The sequence below is a fragment of the Sapajus apella genome, unplaced genomic scaffold, assembly GCF_009761245.1.
Source record: "Sapajus apella isolate SASKATOON/1434 unplaced genomic scaffold, GSC_monkey_1.0 scaffold64, whole genome shotgun sequence".
Lineage (NCBI taxonomy): Eukaryota > Metazoa > Chordata > Mammalia > Primates > Cebidae > Sapajus > Sapajus apella.
In genome coordinates, this window is record NW_022437004.1 from 10,659,454 (window position 1) to 10,682,848 (window position 23,395).

Sequence of the window (23,395 nt, forward strand, 5' to 3'; positions counted from 1 at the left end):
CTGAAAGGATGATGAAGTTCACGTTGTGTCAGGACACTAAAAAGTTCAGCAAATTGGCAAAGTAGTCCAAGGTTAAAGGAGGAATTATGTCATCTACATTGAACAGGTGCAGAAGAAAAAGACTGGGCTAGTTGGGCAACTATTAGTGTGGGCATTGCCCTAGCAAGGTGGTTATTACCAGGCTAGGAGTGAACAAAACCCACAGAAGATCCTTGAAGCCAAATCTCACCAAGTGGGAAGGGAAAAGGACAAACATAAGGAAGAAATGATAGAGATGGTGCAGGAATAAAGTAATCTTATACACAACTTTCATTAAAAACTATTAAAATGAAAAAACTAGTTGAGTAATAACAATTTGTCATTATTAAATAAGGCCTGACAGTGACACACCACGTGAAAAGGTTCACTTGTAATGAATCTGTGGGAATATAACTATGGGAATATAACTATATATATGTATCTATATAAATAGCTATAATGTATGTGAAAGAACATTAGTAAAGATTTTTTTTAAGCATATAATTTTCAGCTCCACAGATATTCCTGGTCAACATAAGCCAACAACCTCCCTCAGAATTTTGGAAATAGTTATGCTTTTAAAATATATAATCTCAAATGGGCACAAGCTTTTGTTGGCTCCTGGCCTATTTGCAGTCTTCTTTTTCTTCCACTCACCATCTGAATTATCACATGTACTGTAAAATTCTGACAATTTCACCTGTCAGTTTCTTTATGCTCATGTCTTGAATATCATAGATTTTACCTCACCAATTGGCTGGGGATACATTAATTGCAATTTGTTTTAAGTGTAATATTTATACATATTGCTGAAATGTTCAGTATAGAGTTGTCATTCTGCGAAGAAATAGAGTCTTCCTGTCCAGATTCCACATCATTCATATATATTTCTCTGAATGTTAAAAATAAAAAATAAGGAATGGAAAAAACTTTAAGAAGCATATAATTACAACACTAATTTTATAGATGGGCCTACTCAGACTGGCATGTAAATCAAGAACGAAGCGCTCCCACTATAATTCCTTTATGACTATTCCATTCTACCTTCTCATACTACACTGAATTTTCACAACTTTCAAAAAGATAAACACATACAGATCCTTGGAAGGTGTCATCCCCCTGTCATCATAAAGTCTTAAAGGTGTACTTAATATCTTAGTACCAGGGGAGCCCCTAACTACTATTAATTAGCTTTTTGTGCCTAGGGGAGATTTTGTCTGAGTTTGTTTTCAGCTACCTTCAGATAGCCAATCATGTCAACATGTCTCTGATTACTTTCCATGAAGAACACCAACTCAAATAATGTGCAGGTGTCAAATGTTGAAGAGCTGCTGCAAGCATAACCCTTACTGAATACAATTAAATTTGTCAGCTTATGGGGGCTATTTTCTAAAAATAGTCCCAGGTTCGTATTTCTCATAATTAAAACTAGAAAGCATCAGTTACTTGTAGAAAATGCATGTTTAGCCACAAGACATAGATGACAAACTATCTACAGACATAGCTTTAACACTGTCATTTGACATTAAAAACATCTGAGAGGAGGCCTATAGGTCATGTCACAAAAATGATCTGTTATGGGGTATGCTGTGTGGTGATGGAAAAATTCAGCTAAAAGGTACATTCTTTTACATGATGTGCTATTTCAAAGTTATAGTACCAGATGAAGAAAATTTTGACAAACAAACTAGGTAATCTGGTGTCATTATTTTTCTCATTAAAATAATAAAATTCATTAATTATCAAAACAGTTAACCCTCTCAATAGTTAAAATACCTAAAAACTGACATATTCAAGTTAAATCAGTTAGTATCTTGACAAACAAATAAATGGAAGCCAAGGGGTCCCAGGGAGTAGCATGGAGATCCCATAAAAATGTAGCAGAATTAAACATCAATCATATTTCACTGTTATTGGAAAATTCAATATGTGAAGAACAGATTCTTGAAATATACTTTGCATGCAAGATTGTGCTATTAAAGGTAATTTTGAAACCATACGTTTTTCAGTAATAATTAATAAGAACTATAAGGTCCTTCCCTAATCTTCTCCTTTAAATTTATCAACTCAAGCAGATCTGTTGAGTCCTGACCTTCATGCCTTCTTTTAGGGATTCCCAACTGCCTAAAGCATTCTTGCAGTTCTATCTGATCTGTCAACAGTTTTTAATACCAGCATTTTGGGGGATTCTGTTATCCTGTGAAATTTAATCTCACCTATTTAAGCTTGCAGAAAGTACTGGAGGGAATTATTAACAGATTTTCCCCCATCTTCTTAGAGGATAGTGCCGAGTGATTGGCTGGTTTCCCTAAGGACCTATGGCTGAGAAGTGCTAGTTTGTCAGTAGCATCCTATTTAGCATGTGTGTGAGGCCACAAGGGAGCTGGAAAGACATTTGGAATTAGAATTACATCAATATGCTGATGATGCCCGCATATCTTCATTTCATCAAACCTATATCCCTTAGCATTAATGCTTCTTAGCCAAGATGGAAAGTGCCTGCACACAGCACACCGTTCATGACTCTAATTAGACAGCTGGAAAGCACGTTGATGATACATCAGAGCAGTGGACCAGCAACCTCAGCATAACCAGGAAACTTGTTAAAATGCAAATTCTCATGGCCACCCTAGACTTACTGAACAGAAACTCTGGGGCAGGATCCAGCAATCTGTGTTTAACAAGCCCTATAGGTGACTTAATGCACCCTTAAGTTTGAAAACCTCTGCATTAGAGAAATGAGATGTGCTTGTCACTACAGAGTCTATTGGATGATGTCTCCTACTTTTGCGGATTAAAACATTCCTGGGTCTACACATATAGTTCTTGGATACTAACCACATATTATATATAGTCTCAAACAATTCCATGGGATATAGTTGGGCTTTGAGTCCCCACTCAACTCTCACCTTGAATTGTAATCCCTATAATCCCTACCTGTCAAGAGAGAATCATGGGGGCAGTTCCCCCATGATGTTCTCATGATGGCAAATAAGTTCTCACAGATCTGACAATTGTATATAAGGGGCTCTTCCCTTTTTGCTCAGCAGTTCTCCTTCCTGCCACCTTGTGAAGAAGGTGACTTGCTTTCCATCATGATTGTAAGTTTCCTGAGGTCTCCCCAACAATGCTGAACTGTGAGTCAATTAAACCTCTTTCCTTTATAAATTACCCAGTCTCAGGCAGTTCTTTATAGCAGTATGAAGATAGACTAATACACCATGTTAAATGCAACTGGCATCTGTCAAAATGCGTATTTGCCACTAAAGAATAAGAAAGCTTTATTTTGTTTTATATTTTCCTCACTCAAAGAACAAGAATTAGGCTGTACCATTTAACATATACATGCTGACATGACTAATGATGAGGTATTTTACTAACTGACAAACCAAGTTATTCCTAAATTACACCCAAGAGTCCATGACCATTAAACAACACACATATTTGAGGAAAACTCTAAATGTCCCTGTTCCTCAATCCTCACTGACTCTAAAGAAACCAAATATGTTTGAAGTTTGTACCAGGCGAGACGACGTAGGAGAAAGGGACAAGTACCCAAAAAATTAGGTCAAATATTAAACTCTTTATATTGGCTAAAAAATATGTCCTAGACAAACCCTTTCAAAACCTGTATCTTGAAGTAGATACATGATATTGGACCTCTACTCTCCTGACCTTCCCATGTGTGTTAGCACTACAATATTTTGGCTCCTCTTTTGATGTATACAAAACCAAGCAACGGTCATAAAGGATTAACACTGAAACCTCTACGAATGCCAAAAGTTCTCAATCCTTACATGGTATTGGCTCTGGTAAGTGAACCAATCCTGAAAACTTTGCATAATCTGATAATTCACTACTTATTTATTACTGAATCTCTCTGAGAAAATTTTCCTAAAATTATGAGATTAACTTTCAAAGGCCTAATGCTATAACATTTATCTAACTTGGAAGGTATAAGTTCCTGTAATGCTAAAAAGCCTTGGGTGCTGATTCCCTTGAGCAAACATTCATTCCACAATTATTTGTTGAATCATTTATAGGTAGCACCCAATGTGCTAAACAGGGCGAAGGTAAAAGTGACCCAGAGAGATGATCATGGCCCTTTTTCTCATGAAGATCAAGGTCAAGTAGTTTTAGCATCATATAAAATTTTGGTTAACTGTAAGTTAATAATAGAAAAAAATCAAACATTTAAACATTTGTTCTTCTAGTTTTAATTAAGACCAGGTCCACTTGAATTCTACTAAGCTCTACTGCAGGCAAGTTACCTATTATCTCAAAGATCTGTTGCTTCTTAAAACTTTGCTAATCAAGGTTCAGGCAACTGAGCTCTGGCCTTCTAAGGTGCAATGCCTCTACTCTGATCCTTTGTTTCTTGTAATCTACTCATATTAACTAATAGTTCACTCTTTTACTTAGCCCCTGACTAGCCTCTCTGCTTCTGACCCCACTCCACTATAGTCAATTATCAGCAGAGTAGCCATTTGAAAATTTAAATCTGAACTTGGCACTTCTCTGTTCAAGGCAGTCCAGAGATTTTTCTCTTTCAATAAGAGCAAAAGCTAAAGGTCTCATGAATGCCTACAACACTTCATCTGTCACATTCTGTCCTCTCTTATGCTATTCTGATCATATTTGTGCTTTTTTCTATTCCGTAAGTCCAAAAGGCTTCCTCAATAAAGGATGAAGGCATTTCGCTTGGCCTGGAATGTTCATCTGCTGGATGCCTACTTTCCCTCAATTTCTTCATCTCTTTGTTCAAAAATCATCTACTCAGAGAGGTCTTCCAGGGCCACCCTGTTTAAAATGGCAAATCGTGCCTTCTCTTCTACCATTCTCCACCTCTCTCACACACTCATTATACTCCTATATTAATTTTTCTCCACAGCTCTAATTTCTTTTCAATATACTATTTATGTTATAATTTAATTATTGGGTGTCTTCCCCCATTAGATACAAATTCCATGAGGGCACGAAATTCTATCTGGTTTGCCGACTGTTGTATATAAATTGCCCAGAACAATGCCTGGTACATAATAATGCTCAATAAGTGTAGGCTTATTGAATGAATGAATGAATGAATGAATGAATCCATTGCCGCTACCCTCTTAATTATCTGGTCTCAGTTTGTTTGTGTCTTAGTTCTACCTAAGACAGAAGAAATAGCCACCATTCATTTCCAGTGACCCTTGCAAATGAAAGATGACTATGATATAAAATGTGAAGTTAATTTATATTGCAAATCAGGGTCATCTTCCAACCCTAAAGAAATCGCCTTTGGTCATGAAAACATTTCTGACATTGGAATCAGAAAAATAAGACTTAAAATTTAAAATATTTAGTTCAAAACCTATTTCTCAAGTACAAATTATGTGCCAGGTCCTCTGCTATCCACAAAAATATAGAGATCAATAGAGTTAGCTCCTGTCCTCTTTTAACTCCCGTCCTTCACTTAATGCCACTACGGCTGTTTCTTTTTACGTGTAAAACAAACATGATTACACTAACTAATGCCTAAGATTACATTCTAGAAAAAAACTCCTATGATCATAAGACCACCTTGGATTTTAGAAAAACATCTAAAAAGGGTAGATTGGATGGAGAAAAGTCCAGGGAATGAACACGACAACTGAAACTCAGTCATAAACCAATGGTGACCCTGATGTTTTGGTAAGATTAATTTGTAATGTGAGTAATCTACATATGACAAATTACCCATTGACTATAGCTATAATTCTTGCCTAGTATAGAGACTCCAAACATGTTCAGGCATTCCAAAGCAAGTCAATTCATTAAACTGATTTGAGTAAAATGAGTAATTTATCTTTTTATAAATACATTTGGTTCTTGTTCTCAGAACTAATACTCATCTAGATATTATCTTTTTCTAATACTATTAAAATTTGAGAAGTCTGTAGTACATGTAAATAGCTGATGATACCTCACCCAAGACTAGTCACCAGTCCCTGGCAAGATTGAAATGATTTTACACATGTTATTTTTAGTGTGTTAACTAACTGTTAATTTTGAGTAGTGCTTATACTAGAACTCTTTAAAAATATATGTGGCACCCTTTTCTTTGTATTTGCTTCATAAATAGTGAATTGACTGAAAGCATGATGAAGGTATACATCTTTGGATGCAGCTTGTAAATTGGCTTATGGAAAATCCCGAATGTGTCTTATTACCCCATTCTTCTAATATGCATACATTTTGTGAAGAGTACCTACTATTCAGGATATGGAAGACTTAGCACTTTCTATTGTTACTAGTTAAATAGAACACATTTTAAACATATTAACGCTAACAAGAAGCACTTGCGTATTAACAAAGATTAAATTTCTCATTTTATCCAAATCGGTATTACAAATTTTCTTTTACTTAGAATGTCTGAATTAGAAAAAAACCAATCAAGTGTAGCCTAGAAATTTTTAAACTTGAATCTGACAATTTCAAGAACATTCTAGTGATTTAAACATTAACAGTTCCATCTCCTAAAATCTGTTGGAGTACAACTCCGTATTTTCTGATGGTTCCATTTTACCTCCTCAGGGACAGCTCTTATATTAACAAAGCCTTTTCTGAAGACGATGAACACACGGCGAGCTCCACAACGTAGCGCAGATGTTGCACAGTCAAAGGCAGTGTCTCCAGCTCCGAGTACAATCACGGCTCCCCGTATCGATGGCAATGGAGAGTGACAGGCGCACATTCCTGAATGATGAAAGGAAAACCCCATTTTCAAGTAGAGAAACCATTTCTGCATGACAGCTCAAAAGATACTTGTACTCAAAGCAGTGTAAAATTGCATCTTGCAGTTTTCCAGGATGAAGTGTCACTATCAAATTATTCTGCTTCATTGAAAGACAGTTTTATTCCCATTTAAAAAATATGCTCATATATGTAATTTCATAGTGAGTACCTTTAGCTTCTTTTTTCCTTCTAGGATTGCTACAACACATTTTGAGGAATTTAGGTCAGAACAGACTGGAATCAATCAATTAAAACTCTCTGTCAAAATCGTGATATGTATCGTTAGTTTGGCATAATTTTCTTTTTGTTAGAAGAGAATAGTGATTCTTATGATCTGTGTTAATAGTTTGCAATATTTCATTAAAATACATTTTAATATATTGCCTTATATAATTTCTAACAAATAGCTCTGTTATATATTTTGCTAACTTTGAATATTAACATGCTGAATAAGTGTCCTTAATGTAACTGAAGAATTTCTGAGAACTATTTTCTTGGAATAGTTCAAATAAACCTTTTCCCTTTTACTACTTTCCTCTGACTTCATTTGTAAAACTGGGAAGAAAAAGAACTATGGCTTTCTAAGCATCCATTTCTCAGGGTCATCTCTATGATGATTTGGTGTCCATATGAAGATCCTTGTAAAAAAGTAAAATGCAAGTACAGGTATTCTCTCTGTGTTAGGTCACACTGTATAATCAGATTAAATAAAACTGTTCTTAAGATAAATTACTATAATTTTTAAAATGGTACCAAGAATAGAATAAACCTACAATTTCAATAAATGTAATCATTTTGCTTGGAAGATTTTCTATTTGGGACACTATAATTTTCAAATATATGCTAGGTGCACTATGACCTTCCTCAGAAAGGATGCAGGCATATAAACATCCAGCTCTACTAGTAGGAAGAAGGTGGAGAGGGTACACCTCTTTAGCTGTAAACTTCTGAAGAATAATTTAATATAGAAAGTTTCTTACTGTTTTAAATTCTGGGAGAAAAATAAAAGTTTGTATCATTTCCACATGTAATTAGTGTAAGGATACCTGTGGCTCAGAGCTCTTTAAAAATAAATGTTTGAGGGATTTAGATTTTCTAGCTTTGGAGAAAATATTAGAACTTTCCCCTAAGACAATGACTCTGGTCAAATCAAAGCAAGATACAGCCTTCACTTCAGGTGGTTCTTCTTGGGGTGTATAAAGTGATAGGGTATCTATCAAAATATTTTACTTTAACTTCATAAAATTACTGTTTAAGAAAAGACAGTCAATCTTCCTGCCTGTGTAGATACAAATCATGCAAGATATGTGATGATTCATCCTATTTTAAAATAATTCCCAAAGTGAAGATACTGCCATTTCTTTGAAAAACATCCTCCAATGTTTGTTAAGGGCTTGCTTACCTTGAAGCAAGTTTTCATGATGTAGTTGAGACCTGTACATAATACAGTGAAATTCCTTGTCATGATGCTTTATTGGAAGAATGAACAAACAGACAATCTGGCAAACTGTTATATCTGGCCTTTTTGGTTTTTTTAACTTTACATTGGGGTATTAAGCAAGGATGGGTGTCAGATCTGAACAATGTCCTGCTGAGCTTGATTTTGATATAAATTTATAATACATAAAATAGGATATTCAATATTAATCATAAAACACAATATGTTATACCTGCTTTACTGCCTTTGGCTACAAGTGGCAAAAAGTCTTTGGATGTGTAAAACCCCTGGTCCTGCGTCAGGCCTTGGAAGATGGCATCCTTATTGGGTTCTGGCAAACCTAATTAATCAAATTTATAAAATATCATTACTAAAAGGAGAGGCTTTTCCTACTAGATATTGAAACAAAAAAGAAGACTAATCTTTGAAATAATGTGGTTATTAGAGGAAAAAATCTGTAAGCAAATCAATATAAAATGTACCAGGTCTCAGAGTATATCTTGTATATCTTTAATATATAATCAATTATACATCATAAGTCAAACATTAATATATACCTACAAATATATAGAAACATATGTATATACACACATAAATATATATAATATTATAGGGAAAAATCAAGATATATTCATTCTTCATGTCATAAATAAGTCAGTTTCAGCTACATTAAAGTACTAAATTTAAAAAAACCTAAAAATGGGTACATACTTATCTAATTCCTGAATAAGTAACATCATTTCTTTTTTAATGGAAGAAAAACAAAGGAAAATACAATGTATTTTACCACAATAATTCAGCCACTGCTAAATTGCAAAATATATAAATGAATTCAAATGAAAATTTTTAACCAGGAAAATATTCTAATAATTAAATGTCTTTACTGTATAAAACGTTCTCAAAATCAATAAGGAACATATTAGGTTTTCAATGGAAACATAAGCAAAGAGTAATAAAAATTGGGAGAAGAAAAAATATAAATCACTTATAAGCACGAAAATATTACCTCCATTAAGTAATTAAACTGCAAATTAAAAGAAAATAAGATTATAACTTCCCTATAAGAAGAAAAATATTTAAGAAAATTAAACTATACAGCAAGGGAGGCATAAAACTTGTCATAGTCTTTTGGTAGAAATATACATTGGTGTTCTATATCTAGACAATAGTTTTAAACTATCTTAAGAAAACACTAAGACATATAAATAAAGGTTTAATGCAAAAAAATGATTAATGCAGAAAGAAGAAAATAAGGTGAGAGAATACCAGAATGCCAGGTGAATGAAGAAATTAGTTTTACTATATAAAAGAAAAAGACAATGGAACAAAATACAGTCCTTAAAACGAATATTTGAGGAATACAGTATAAGATTGTAATCAAAACACAGTCTTAAACGAACTTGCAGGATTCAAAACTCTGTATAGTATAATTCAGGTTTTGTAAAAATGAATGTATTAATATAAGCTATGTAATCTTAACAGAGATCATTTCTGGTGGTGGTATTAAGGATATTCCAATTTTTATTATTTCCTTATTTTCCAAATTTTCTACATTGTGCATATATCAACTATAAATTAGAAAATTCTTACCAAAACTTTGAAAAGAGTATGAGTAGCAGGCTAAAATTTTTTCAAAGTGCAAATGAAACAAATATTATAGCAGTCATCCCATCCAAGGCAAACAGAGAAATAATTCATATAATAACATAAATACAGGGGAAAATATGCAGTTTTATTTTATTACTAACACTTATTCTACCAATAGGTCATTCTAGGCAGGAGTTTATTTTACAATGAAATGAAGGGCAATGGTATTTGCTGGTAGATACAGAGTAATAAGCATGGCCCAAGGATGACTTTTGTCACATGAGATAAGGTGGGTGCCATATCTGATCTGAAAGCTGAAGGTTTTTGTGGGTTGTGTGTAATCAGCAATAAACCACCACCTTCTCTTCAAATCAAACCAAAAATTTTTTCTTCCCCGTTCAGCATCCCCTGAATCTCCTTTTCCAGAACATTTGCTCAAAAATTGTTTTAAAAGAACTTTTGCTTTCAAAATGATTTCCATTATGTAGCAGGATGGTTAGGGGAGCCACCTCACCTGCCTTTGCCTCAGCTTCTCTGTAAAGGAAATGGGGATAAGACTGTTTCTTCCTTTGATGATATAAAAAGGTATACTGGTAACATAGAAATGATTATATAAATGTGTGACTGTTTATGTAATTCTTTTAGAAAACCCAGGTTGGAGGGATGGGGTTAGTAAAAATAGCCAAATATGTTCATGAAGGCTCTCTAATGACAAAACAACTTCTCCTGAAACCTATTAAAAGATGACTGATGTTTGGGCTACACTTGACTATTAAAACCAACATATACATATGTTACATACTAAGATTTAAATAAGGACCTAAGTCTGCCTTCTGATCTTACTACACTACAGAGATAGCATATGCTCTATATCATTTCATTTTCATGTTAAAAAAAAAAAAAAAATACAAGTAAACAAGAAAAACAACTGAAGTGCTGTGCAAGTTCAAGGTGACATGATAAGCAAAAAATTTTAAGGTAGATAAAAAATAAGCCACAGAGAATGTAAATGGTGGATAAGTTCCCCAGATACTGGTGGTAAGTTCTAAAACTTTTTTTTTTAAACAAAAACAAAAACAAATTCCTAATCTGAGCTTTTGCCGTGGTTAAGGCAGAGAGGAAGATTTACATATGTAGTTATTTTCTATAACCACTGTTAAAATAACTGTTATCTGAAGAAGCGCAAGGTACCCTTTCTCAACACACTATTGGACCCACAGAGATGACATTTTCTGTCCTACGAGGATTATTTCACAAGAAAAGTGCTTTAAATTTCATTCTTTCGTTTGGATCAAGACACAGAGGAGGACAACTGAGTTTCCTGAGCTTTCATGCCACTCTGCATTTATCACTACAATGAATTTAACATTTACTACCTCAGGTTCTCCCTGTAATTATTCAAGAGGGCAAGGGTTGGATGTTTTGCCTTATGGAAGCTGGCTTAAGAAGAGGAAAAATGAGCTCCTATCCAGAGCTCATTTTTGAGATAAGATCATCGTGATTAGCTTTTCTCTTCAGGTTACTTAACCACACCCCAGGTCACACACAGAGCCTCAAGGTCCATGGAGCCCTCTTACCTGGGTGAAAGGTCATCCCTTCTGGCCAAAGACAGTGTATCTGAAGGTTTCCCTGTGGATATTTTGATAGTTTATGCTAACCATAATGCTGTGGGATGATCAGAAGCAGAGAGTTTGTCACTAGACAGACTTGGGTATGAGTCTTTCCTCTCTCAGTTACTAGTTCTGTGATCTTACATAAGTTCCTGTAAACATTAGGTTTAGATGTCAACTCAGCTAGGCTATAATATTCAATCTAACACTAAGGTAGGTGTTTTCTGGGAAAGCTTTTTGTAGATGAGATTAGTATCTACAACCAGCTGACTTTAAAGAGATTGCCTCAATAATGTGGGTGGGCCCTATCCAATCAATTAATCAAAAGGTCTTAAGAAGAAAATTGTGGTTTCCCTGAGGAAGAAGAAATCCTGTCTTAAGCCTGCACGATCAGTTCCTACTTGAGAGTTCCAGTCTCCTGTCCTGCCCTACAGAAATTGGACTTACCAGCTCCCAAAATTAAATAGTCCAGTTCCTTAAAATAAGTCATCTCTATCTATCTATCTGTCCATCCAACTAATTATGTTTTCCTGGAAAACCCTGAAATTGAGTTTCTTATTCTGATCTGATTTTCCACTACTTCATTTCTAAAAACAGAGATAATAATTATCCTTTTCTCATGGATGTGAGATTTTTTAGAATACTAAAAATAGTATAAAATTATAAAAAAATTAAAAATATTATATGTATACAAATAAATTATATATATAATTGAAACCTGGCATATAGTGAATACGCAATAAACATTAGCTATTAATATTAAGATAGGTTTATTCTATAATTTATCAATTGTTTCATACTTCATATTGCATGGCAAGGAAGGAATAAAAACTTAAAGTATTAAACCTGAGCAAATGTAAATAAAGTTCTACAAAGAAAGAAAAATGAGGCAAACTTAAGTGAAATATGAAAGATAATGAAACTTGCAAATACTCATCTATCAAAGGAAGACTTCTTGGAGAGTAGGTGGCATATTAATAAATAAAGTACGTGTCTATACCAGGGTGACTTCAAAATAACACTGAAATGACTTTGTAATTCACCTTTCAGTGTGAAAAACGGAGTTTATGAATAAAGATGAATTGACAAGGATTTGACAAACAAAACAGTTCAGCGTGGTAGATACATATAGTCTTTGTCTTTCAAGAAGGCCAGATAGTTGCTTTGTTTCTTTAGAATAGTTATTGAAATATTTGGTGTTTTAGCATGTATTTGTACAAAGGAACACCTCCTTAAGAATTATTTTTTTAAATAGTGATTTTCAAGTTCTCTGAAAAAGAAGGAATGGAGGGAGGGACGAAGGATGGAAGGACGCAAGGAGGGAAGGAAGCACAGAAGGAAGGAAGGAAGGAAGGAAGGAAGGAAGGAAGGAAGGAAGGAAGGAAGGAAGGAAGGAAGGAAGGAAGGAAGGAAGCTGCTTATGTTACAGAAAATTTAATTTAACATTGATTGACTACAAATATTACTCTAAATGCCTAGCAAACAGGTGACTATTATCTATTATAGCTCATTTTATTATCAAAATAACTGTATGAGACAACTAATATTATTATCCATATTTTAAATATGAGGAAATTGAGGCATATAGGGATTAAACAACTTTGTTGAAAGATCACAGAACATGTAAGTAGCAGTGTCAATTTCTAACATGGACATTGGTTGTAGAGTCTATGTTATGAGTTCAAAATGGCTGCCTTTATCATGTGTAAGGTTATAATTAGGCCAGGTTATAATGTGATGCTACATAACCAGTCATATCTAAAGTAATCATTCAACATATATGTATTAAGTTTCTCTACAAGGCTGCAGATATGCATACCTCAGAGGATGTGTCTACAGCCAGGTTCCAATCTAGTGACAAAGAAAGGACTGGCTGCTTCTCTTGTCGACAGTTTTGTTTTGTGATTATTTTCTCCGGTACAATTCCTTTCTGAAATGTTTTCTTTCTTAAATGAATTCCTCTTGGGTATATGCTGGTTACTTTTCGCTATTTGATATTGTTTGAAACATGTATCCTTGCTTTGTTTCCAAAGTACTTCCCTCTGGAACAACTACAGAATAAATAACAGCAGGATATATAGTAAATTCTTTCCTTGTGCTCATATAAAGTTTTGCACAACTTAGGTTAACATGAACAAGATATTAGATATTCTGTTACATATTAAAATCTAGTAGGTAATAAAGGAGAAAAAAAAGCTTTTAAGGCTTTGCTTTCATAGCTATGGTAAGGCATGTGTAAGAATTACTCAGTTTCTATAATGTTTGCTTGTGTTACTTCACCAAGCCACTTGTTTAGTCTTAACTGAATGATGCAAGCATTTGTGTGACGCTTCTAGTTCTTGAAAGCATTCACTTGAATGACAGCTAAGCCATCATGGGAAAGACAGCCATCTTTGGATATAGCCTCACAAATCCCAGGAGTGAAGAAGATAGCACAGACCACTGAGAAACTGCCTCAGGTCCCTGGCCAAAGACCGTGACTTACAGAAATGGGCAATGCTGGCCAGGCACAGTGGCTCACGTCTGTAATCCCAGCATTTTGGGAGGCCAAGGTAGGTGGATCACTTGAGGTCAGAAATTCGAGATTGGCCTGGCTGATATGGCGAAACCCCATCTCTACTAAAAATACAAAAATTAGCCAGGCGTGGTGGCTCACGTCTGTAATCGCACCTAATTGAGAGGCTGAGGCACGAGAATCACTGCACCTGGTAGGTGGAGGTTGCAGCGAGCTGAGATCGCACCACTGTACTCCAGCCTGGGTGACAGAGTGAGATTCTGTCTCAAAAAAAAAAAACCAAAAAAAAAACAAAAACAAAAAGAAATGGACAATGTCTAGTATACTGAACTCTATAGGAACATCAATTCTTATTATTTCACACAGGTGCTTTTTCAATAAGACTTTAGGAGACAAATAAAACAACACTGATTATGTTACTACTCTCAAGTTTTCTGGATAAGAACAGCAAAATGTAGCTGATGGCAAATGTAACATTTTCATCTTCCAAAGTACTTCTGTATCTGAGATCTCACATGTTATATTATCTCAGTCCTTATTTTCTAACCCTGGCTTGGGAAATGGTGCTGCATTAATAGTATTAAAATACACAGATTAAACATGTATTTATGGAATAAACGAGGCTAACTTCCCCCTCTTAGTAAAAGAAAACCCATGTAACAACTTTTGTCCTTGTTTTTGTTTATTAAATCTTATAAAATATCTTAAGGCTAACTGACTTATTTCTACAATTATTTGTAAACAGTATACTAGATAAGATTAAAAACTCTGAAGTCAGACTTCCTCCATTAAAATTCTAGTTCTAGCACTTACTAGCTAATTATGACCTTGGCCAAATAAATTACTCTTTCTGGGCAACAACAGCCTCATCATAGGATTACTGGGAGAACTGAAACAAAAAACAGGTATATTCTTTGCATAGACGTGAAATAAATGCTTCCTTAAAGCCTTTGTTTGATTTAATGAAATGATACTTTTGAGTAGATATAAGTTAAATGATCATCTAATCCATGACATACACAGTTAATACTGTTACGCATTTAAGAGGTGTTAGATAGGTAGTATCACAGTCCACGAAACTTAGCATCTTTGGCTAAAATGAAAGGCTGCAGCCATATAAGAGTATTATTCTAACTTCATTCATTCTATAGACTACGAACTTCAGCCACATCTGCATCAAAACAAAGAAAATATTAATAGCAAGATAAAGTCCACTCCTGTAGAAAGTGTCATTCAAATTGGACCATTAAGAACAAAATCATGTCTCAGACAGCACTGACTAGGAATCTAAAGAACTGGGTTCTGATCTCATTATTTCCATTTTCTAACTTTATTTGAGTAAAGTTGCTTCATCTTGTGGCTCTCAAATTCCTTGATTTTTCAATGCAGACAACCCTGCTTACTATACAGGGTTCTTCTGAAAATTAGGTAGAAAAGTACACATAAAGCACTATTGTAAATCTAAAATAACATTGAAATAGAAGTCATTATTACTGCCTTGGGTAAAATATAAAAACTATGAGGGAGAAAGGCTTACATGATAAAGAGATTCATAGTAAACACCTTCAAATAAAGAAGATATTGCAATTAATCATGAGAAGCCATTTGGGTGGCTGTATACAGGATGTGTAGAAGTAGGTAGAAAATCATAAATATATGTGTCTATATATGTGTGTGTTTATATATGTATTAGAGAAGACAAACTATTCCTGATTCAAGCCCTGGCGGTTGAGATTACAATATGGAAGTAAAATGTTCCTTTCAAGGGCCTAACTAAGCATGTCACAGTTCCATAATGAATTATAAAGTGTTTCATCTGTCACTTAAAGATCCTCAAAGGATTTATGTCTTACTTCTAAGGGACAATAGTGCCACATGGGTTATCATTCTAGGATCTATATATTGATGAGAAAGGATAGATCAATGATGGTCTGTTGTAGTTCTTTTCTCAGTAAAACTCCCCATCTTCTCCTTGACGAGTCACTGTAAATACGTTTAGTACTGAGTGTTCAGATTGAATTCAGAAAAAAATGGAGTGATTCAATATAACACATATGAAATTAGATCACCATCACAATAGTATCCATTTCATTGATTTTTGAAATCCTCATTAAACATCTGTTTCATATAACTGCTGTCTATGCTCTTTCTCTAAATGTGACCATACACATTAATTGTGTGCATCATACAATTGGTTACAGAATAACAAGAAGACTTTAAAAGATATTATGAATGGAGTCACCATTTCAAATCGTAATTTTTCCCATTATGCAAGATTTTCTACACAGAAGCACATAACAATAAGTCCAGAACCAAGTGGAGTATTGAGTATTCTTATATAATTTTGAAAATCTGATACATGCTGAACTTCTCTTTATAATTAATGTATAAAACAGTAAAAGTTAAAAAGCACTAGAAAAGATAATAAAATAACCAAAGAATTTCTATGAAGTTATAAAGTATTTTAATTAGCTTTTATACTTCATGTAGAAAACACACAAATTCTATTATAGCAATGTAATTACTTCATATAACTTCATATTATAACATACTATCAGACTCCAGTTTAGAGTATCTACAGGTGAGAAAGGATTTGAACAAATTTTTTATAACAAAGCAATGTATTAAGAAGTACAAGTACACATATGAAATGAATTGAATCTGAGTGGCTGAAATTCTTACAGAGGATTTTTTATCTGCAATAAATATCCAGTGATTTAATATAAACAAAATGAGAATATGGGTTCACCATTAATTTTGGTCTCGAACTTTTTACTTTCCTTATACATTTGGAAAAAATATAGAGAGAATATTTTGTTTAATAAAATATTCTTTACAGACATGGATAAAATACCCTTGAGTATATTGTACTTTCATAAAAAATCATGTCTATACTTAGTACCTATTGCATCTTTTCTTCTATTTTTAGGACATTATGACACAACCAGTAAAACAAACACTTTGGACAAAAAATAAGAAGTTTTTTTTTCTTCATTATTATTTTATAATATTCCAATTTGCTTACAATGAGTAGAAGTTATTGCAATAATTGAAGTTATACTTTAATGCATGCATTTGATCTAGTTAAAACATTACTAGAAAAGATATGTTAATATAATTTCATATTTCAGCCATAAAATTATCCTCATTCCTCTGCTTTATGGTAGTGTTTATTAAAATATGCTTTATCTCTTGAACCTTTTCTCTTCTCCATTTCTTTATTTCCCTCCCTCTATTTCTCTGTTTCCTTTTCTCATTTGCTTTTTTTTATAGAACAATTTCCTTAAATTTTAATCCCCACATTGTGAAGTAGGGATAAGCAAAAAACTCAAACAATACGCCTCTGGCAAAGATATTTTTTCTTAATGATGGGAGTTCTTAGATAGTGTTAGGAAATTACTGTTTAGGACTGTGTAAGTATACTATATGCCAAAGTAAAGAAATCATTAATAATAAAATACTAAAAAGGAACAGTTATATTACAAAATAAATCTACCAGGCTTACAAAGAAAACAAATTTGCAACAGCCACCTGCTGTGGAGATGAGGCAGTAATCTCAACAGCAGGAAATAAAAGGGAAGAGAGGAGAAAAAATACAAAAGCACAGACATTAAAAAAGTAATTAAAACACTTATCTCCATCGACATACATAACGGAAAAAAACCCTCAACCAACCACCTAAAAACATACTCTATTGAACTGCACAGTAGGAAACAGCATTAAAGCTGCCACCATAAATACACATTCTGTAGAAGGAAGAAGACCCCTTTAAAAATGTAATCTCAAAAGTATTACTAATGTGTTAATCACCAGTAAATGTACCTCACATTCATTGCATTGTATTAGTTACTTTCTGGAAGTTATTTTTAAAAATTGTACTTTTACATTTTGTACTTAAGTAAATTCTTAAATACAGGCAGTGAAAACCCCTATATCGGTAATTGTTCTAGCAAATTATACAATCGTAATGTGACACTGAACTATTCTGTATTTGAAAAACTTTATGTAATAATTTTTAACATACATTGCATTTCAATGATACATTTAAACAGTTTCCTTTGAAGCAAATTAACCTTTGCTATAGTACTGGCATAAAATGAGGTGAAGCACAATGTAGGAGTTAGGGTCATGGATTAAAACTGAAATGAAAGCTAAGAATCGTTCTGAATTATCCATGTATGCTCTGGCCTTCAGAGCTCTGCAAAGTGAAACAATACAAGACTGAGGAAGCATGTGGCAGACATTAAAATAAAGAACATGTAGCAAATGTGCTTGTGACTCTCTTAGCTGCTGGAACCTGTTTTCTACATCTATGAAATTTTCTCCAGGCATATATGTGAAACAATGGTGAGCTGCTCTGTTCAGAAAGACAGGACCTCTCTAATGTACTCTTGACCCTGTTACTTACATAGCTGTAAATCCAAGCATAAATAATTAAACTTTAAGCCTCAGTTTCCTCATGTTTAAAATGAGAAGTCACAAAACCGTATTTCCTTACAGAACTGTTATGTGGACAAGTAAGCATAAAGTAGCTCTATAATAATGAAAGAAGTTAATTTTATAGGTAGAAAATGTAATTCACAAACATAGAGATTGGTCATAACACTATATAATTATTTTATCTTGTGATGGTATTCACAGATGAGTGTCATTTCATTTTAATTCTGCATTTTCCAATTTAAATGATAAACTTCTGTGCAAATTTATTTTATTTTACTCTAAATCATTAATGTACTTTTATAAATATTCCAAAAAATTACTGTTCTCAATAATTTTTACAAGAACTATGCTAGATACTAGAAAATATTAGATTATTTTCATGCATAAATATATTTGGAGTATATTTAGTATTAATGTCACACTGCTGAGACTTAAAATCATAGTACTTTTCTTGGAATTCAGAAAATTCTACAAGAAAATACTTTCTAAAGGGCATTATTATTTTTTTTTCCAGGTCTTTTTTTTTTCTTTATATTGCATTTTAGGTTTTGGGGTACATGTGAAGAACATGCAAGATTGTTGCATAGGTACACACATGGCAGTGTGATTTGCTGCCTTCCTCCCCTTCACCTATATCTGGCATTTCTACCCATGCTATCTCTCCCCAACTCCCCACTCCCTGCTGTACCTCCCCCACTTCCCCGAACAGACCCCAGTATGTAATGCTCCCCTCCCTGTGTCCATGTGTTCTCATTGTTCAACACCCACCTATGAGTGAGAACATGCGGTGTTTGATTTTCTGCTCTTGTGTCAGTTTGCTGAGAATGACGGTTTCCAGGTTCATCCATGCCCCTAAAAAGGACACAAACTCATCATTTTTGATGGCTGCATAATATTCCATGGTGTATATGTGCCACATTTTCCCTGTCCAGTCTGTCATCAACGGGCATTTGGGTTGGTTCCAGGTCTTTGCTATCGTAAACAGGTGCTGCAATGAACACTCGTGTGCATGTGTCCTTATAGTAGAACGATTTATAATCCTTTGGATATATACCCAGTAATGGGATTGCTGGGTCAAATGGAATTTCTATTTCTAGATCCTTGAGGAATCACCACACTGTCTTCCACAATGGTTGAACTAATTTACACTCCCACCAACAGTGTAAAAGTGTTCCTATTTCTCCACATCCTCTCCAGCATCTATTGTCTCTAGATTTTTTAATGATCGTCATTCTAACTGGTATGAGATGGTATCTCAATGTAGTTTTGATTTGTATTTCTCTAATGATCATTGATGATGAGCATTTTTTCATATGTTTGTTGGCCTCATGTATGTCTTCTTTTGTAAAGTGTCTGTTCATATCCTTCACCCACTTTTGAATGGGCTTGTATGTTTTTTTCTTGTAAATCTGTTTTGGTTCTTTGTAGATTCTGGATATCAGCCCTTTGTTAGATGGGTAGATTGCAAAAATTTTTTCCCATTCTGTTGGTTGCTGATTCACTCTAATGACTGTTTCTTTTGCTGTGCAGAAGCTGTGGAGTTTGATTAGGTCTCATTTGTCTATTTTGGCTTTTGTTGCCAATGCTTTTGGTGTTTTGGTCATGAAGTCCCTGCCTATGTCTATGTCCTGAATGGTTTTGCCTAGATTTTCTTCTAGGGTTTTTATGGTGTTAGGTCTTATGTTTAAGTCCTAAAGGGCATTCCTGATGGATGTGCTTGTTCAACAATTCCAAAAATATGTGTTTGACCTTTTTGTACCTCTGTTTCTTCAGCCATAAAATAGGTAGATCATGTAGAAATGGAATTTTGGGTCCTGTCTAGGTTTTTTAGGTACTCCAAGACTATTAAAAAAAAGAATACCTTTTATAAGTATGCATTTTATTGTGTACAGAAGGCTTATACATTTCATGACATTCTCCTAGGAGCCTGTGACTCAAAAATAATTAAAGAATCACATTTCCCCACTCTAATATTAAATCAATTGCACTATATCATATCCCAATGCCTTTTCAAGTATACAGGCTATGATGTAAATGCCAAAGGGCACTGCATATTTTCATACCTGACAATCACTACATACCTGTTTATAAAAGAATGAATACCTGTTTATAAAAGAATTTGTAAGACTTTTGGGTCCAGTGTAAAGGGAAGCAATAGTTTTTAACATCAGACATAATTATGTTCATACCGATTTGTGATATGGTTTGGCTGTGTCCCCACCCAAATCTCATCTTGAATTATAATCTCCATAATCCCCACAATTCCCATGTGTTGTGAGAGGGACCTGGTGTGTGGTAACTCAATCGGTGTGGTGGTTTACCCCATGCTGTTCTGATGATAGTGAGTGAATTCTCATGAGATCTAATGGTTTTATAACATCTGTCATTTCCCCTGCTGGCACTCACTCCATCCTGTCACCCTCTGAGTGAGGTGCCTACTTCTCCTTTGCCTTCTGCCAAGTTTCCTGAGGCCTCCCCAGCAATGTGAAACCATGAGTCAATTAAACCTCTTTCCTTTATAAATTAGCCACAATTGGGTATTTCTTCATAGCAGTGTGAGAACCAACTAATATACTATGTCGCTATAAATACTAGCTCTGTAACCTTGCATACTCACAGTTATTTAAATTTTAAGTCTCAGTTTCCTTAACTATAAAACCTGCTTTGCTGGGATATTAAATGAGATAATATATCTGAATAGTATGATAATTGCTTAGCATAGTGACTGGAATATGGAAAATGGTAATAGATGAACTGATTTTATGTACTTAAAACTTAAAAGAATCTTATTATGTTCATAAGTATACCTTTCTTGACATTGTTCTTCCTTGATATTTAACACAATTATTATATAAAACACCATAACAATAACTTTAACAACAATGAAAACTATGGACACTTTAAAAAATTGGGTCCCAATTGAAATTTCCTTGACTACTGGTGATTAAGCATACAAAACTTGGCAGGTTCAATGTATAATCATTACATACCTAGTTCTGAAATTTTGGTTACATAAAATTACTTAAATATAGTCTACCATATTCAACTTTTAGGTTTGGAAACCAGCTTGATTTTTTTAAGAATTGTGAGTACAATCAGTTGGAAATACAAATCCTAGGTATTTAATTTAACCACTTATTCATTAATATTTACTGAGTGCCTACTATATGTAAACACCATATTTGGTGCTGAGGATACATAGATGAGTGCCTGCTATGGGCTAAACACCATATGAGGTGTTGGGAATATATAGGTAAATATCTTTTGGTGTAGTAGGAAGAAGGACATGTAATTAAAAAAAATGTAGAATAGAGCAAGACACGTGCTATGAGAGAAGGATGCATAGGTTACCTGAGGAGCAGTTACAAAGGGCACTTCACCTGGACTGGAGACAACATTCTTTTTTTTTTTATTATTGCATTTTAGGTTTTGGGGTACATGTGAAGAACATGCAAGATTGTTGCATAGGTACACACGTGGCAGTGTGATTTGCTGCCTTCCTCCCCATCACCTATATCTGGCAATTCTCCTCATGCTATCTTTCCCCAAGTCCCCACTCCCCGCTGTCCCTCCCCTATTTCCCCCCAACAGACCCCAGTGTGTGAAGCCCCCTCCCTGTGTCCATGGGTTCTCATTGTTCAATACCCATCTATGAGTGAGAACATGCGGTGTTTGATTTTCTGCTCTTGTGTCAGTTTGCTGAGAATGATGGTTTCCAGGTTCATCCACGTCCCTAAAAAGGACACGAACTCATCGTTTTTGATGGGTGCATAATATTCCATGGTGTATATGTGCCACATTTTCCCTGTCCAGTCTGTCATCAACGGGCATTTGGGTTGGTTCCAGGTCTTTGCTATCGTAAACAGGTGCTGCAATGAACACTCGTGTGCATGTGTCCTTATAGTAGAACGATTTATAATCCTTTGGATATATACCCAGTAATGGGATTGCTGGGTCAAATGGAATTTCTATTTCTAGGTCCTTGAGGAATCGCCACATTGTCTTCCACAATGGTTGAACTAATTTACACTCCCACCAACAATGTAAGAGTGTTCCTATTTCTCCACATCCTCTCCAGCATCTGTTTGGAGACAACATTCTGAAGTTGAGTCTTAAAAGATTAATGTTTCCAGACATAGAAATAGGAGAAGAATGAGTTTCATATACAAGGGCATAATGGGGTATGAATTCAATCCGACAAGAACTTGGGTATGGTGAGGGGAGCAGATAAAAGGAGACAGGGAGAAGCAAAATGTGAAATTTGACAAATAAGCAGAGGCCAAACTATGAGGGCCATTCAAGTCACAGCAGAATGTTTGGATTTTACACTGAGGAAACATTTTAGGAAATGATGTAATCCTAAAGCTTTGCATATTAGCAAGGATGAATTGGTCGTAGTATATAGAAATAATTTGCAGAAAATATAATGGAAGAAGATGGATGTAAGGGGAGACTGTATAAATCCAGATAAGAAAGGAAAACTTCTCTTGTACATCTTAACCAGGGTTACTAGTAACCTCCACTAACATGGCATTGCAGGGGGTATCCACAGCTTAGTATAAACACAGCTTGCCCTCCTGGGGCAACAATTGCACTCAAAGTTAAGTAATTTAAATTATAGTGTTTATATTAAGACAAATGTAGAGAGACTGAGAAATGAAATGCAAATTTTGAATGAAATTGTAATACTTCAAAGAAATTCTATATATGGCATTCGAAACTGTGCCTCCAGATTCCCTAGAGGTATGTTTTCATTCTCTTCTCCTATTACAGTAACTTAAATGGGGAAAAAAATGGCACTTATACTAGGATACTGACAGTGGAGATGCAGAAGAATAAAAATATAATCCCAATATATTTAGACATTAGCTTCATAGGATTTGGTCCCTAGTGGTTGTAAATGGCAAGGTCAAAGCTGAGTCTCAGCTTTCTGTTGTAGTTCAATAGCGGTGTGCTTGACTGTGATTCAGTGTAGTGGAAGAGAGGCAGATTCTAAGGGAAGAGAGCTGTTCCTTTTTGGAAATATTTAAT

The 23,395-nt window shown here is 34.5% G+C and overlaps 1 protein-coding gene across 6 annotated transcripts in view; it reads right to left on the bottom strand.

Annotated features, from left to right (window-relative positions):
• The window catches only part of DPYD (dihydropyrimidine dehydrogenase), an 851,840-nt gene that overhangs the window by 483,396 nt on the left and 345,049 nt on the right, over nt 1-23,395 (bottom strand). For all 6 annotated transcript variants that reach the window (XM_032248001.1, XM_032248002.1, XM_032248005.1 and 3 more), the window contains 2 exons: nt 8,445-8,552; nt 6,566-6,735 (listed from right to left, as the gene is read on the bottom strand). In XM_032248001.1, coding sequence (XP_032103892.1) covers nt 6,566-6,735; nt 8,445-8,552 — 278 coding nt within the window. The remainder of the gene's footprint in view (nt 1-6,565; nt 6,736-8,444; nt 8,553-23,395) is intronic.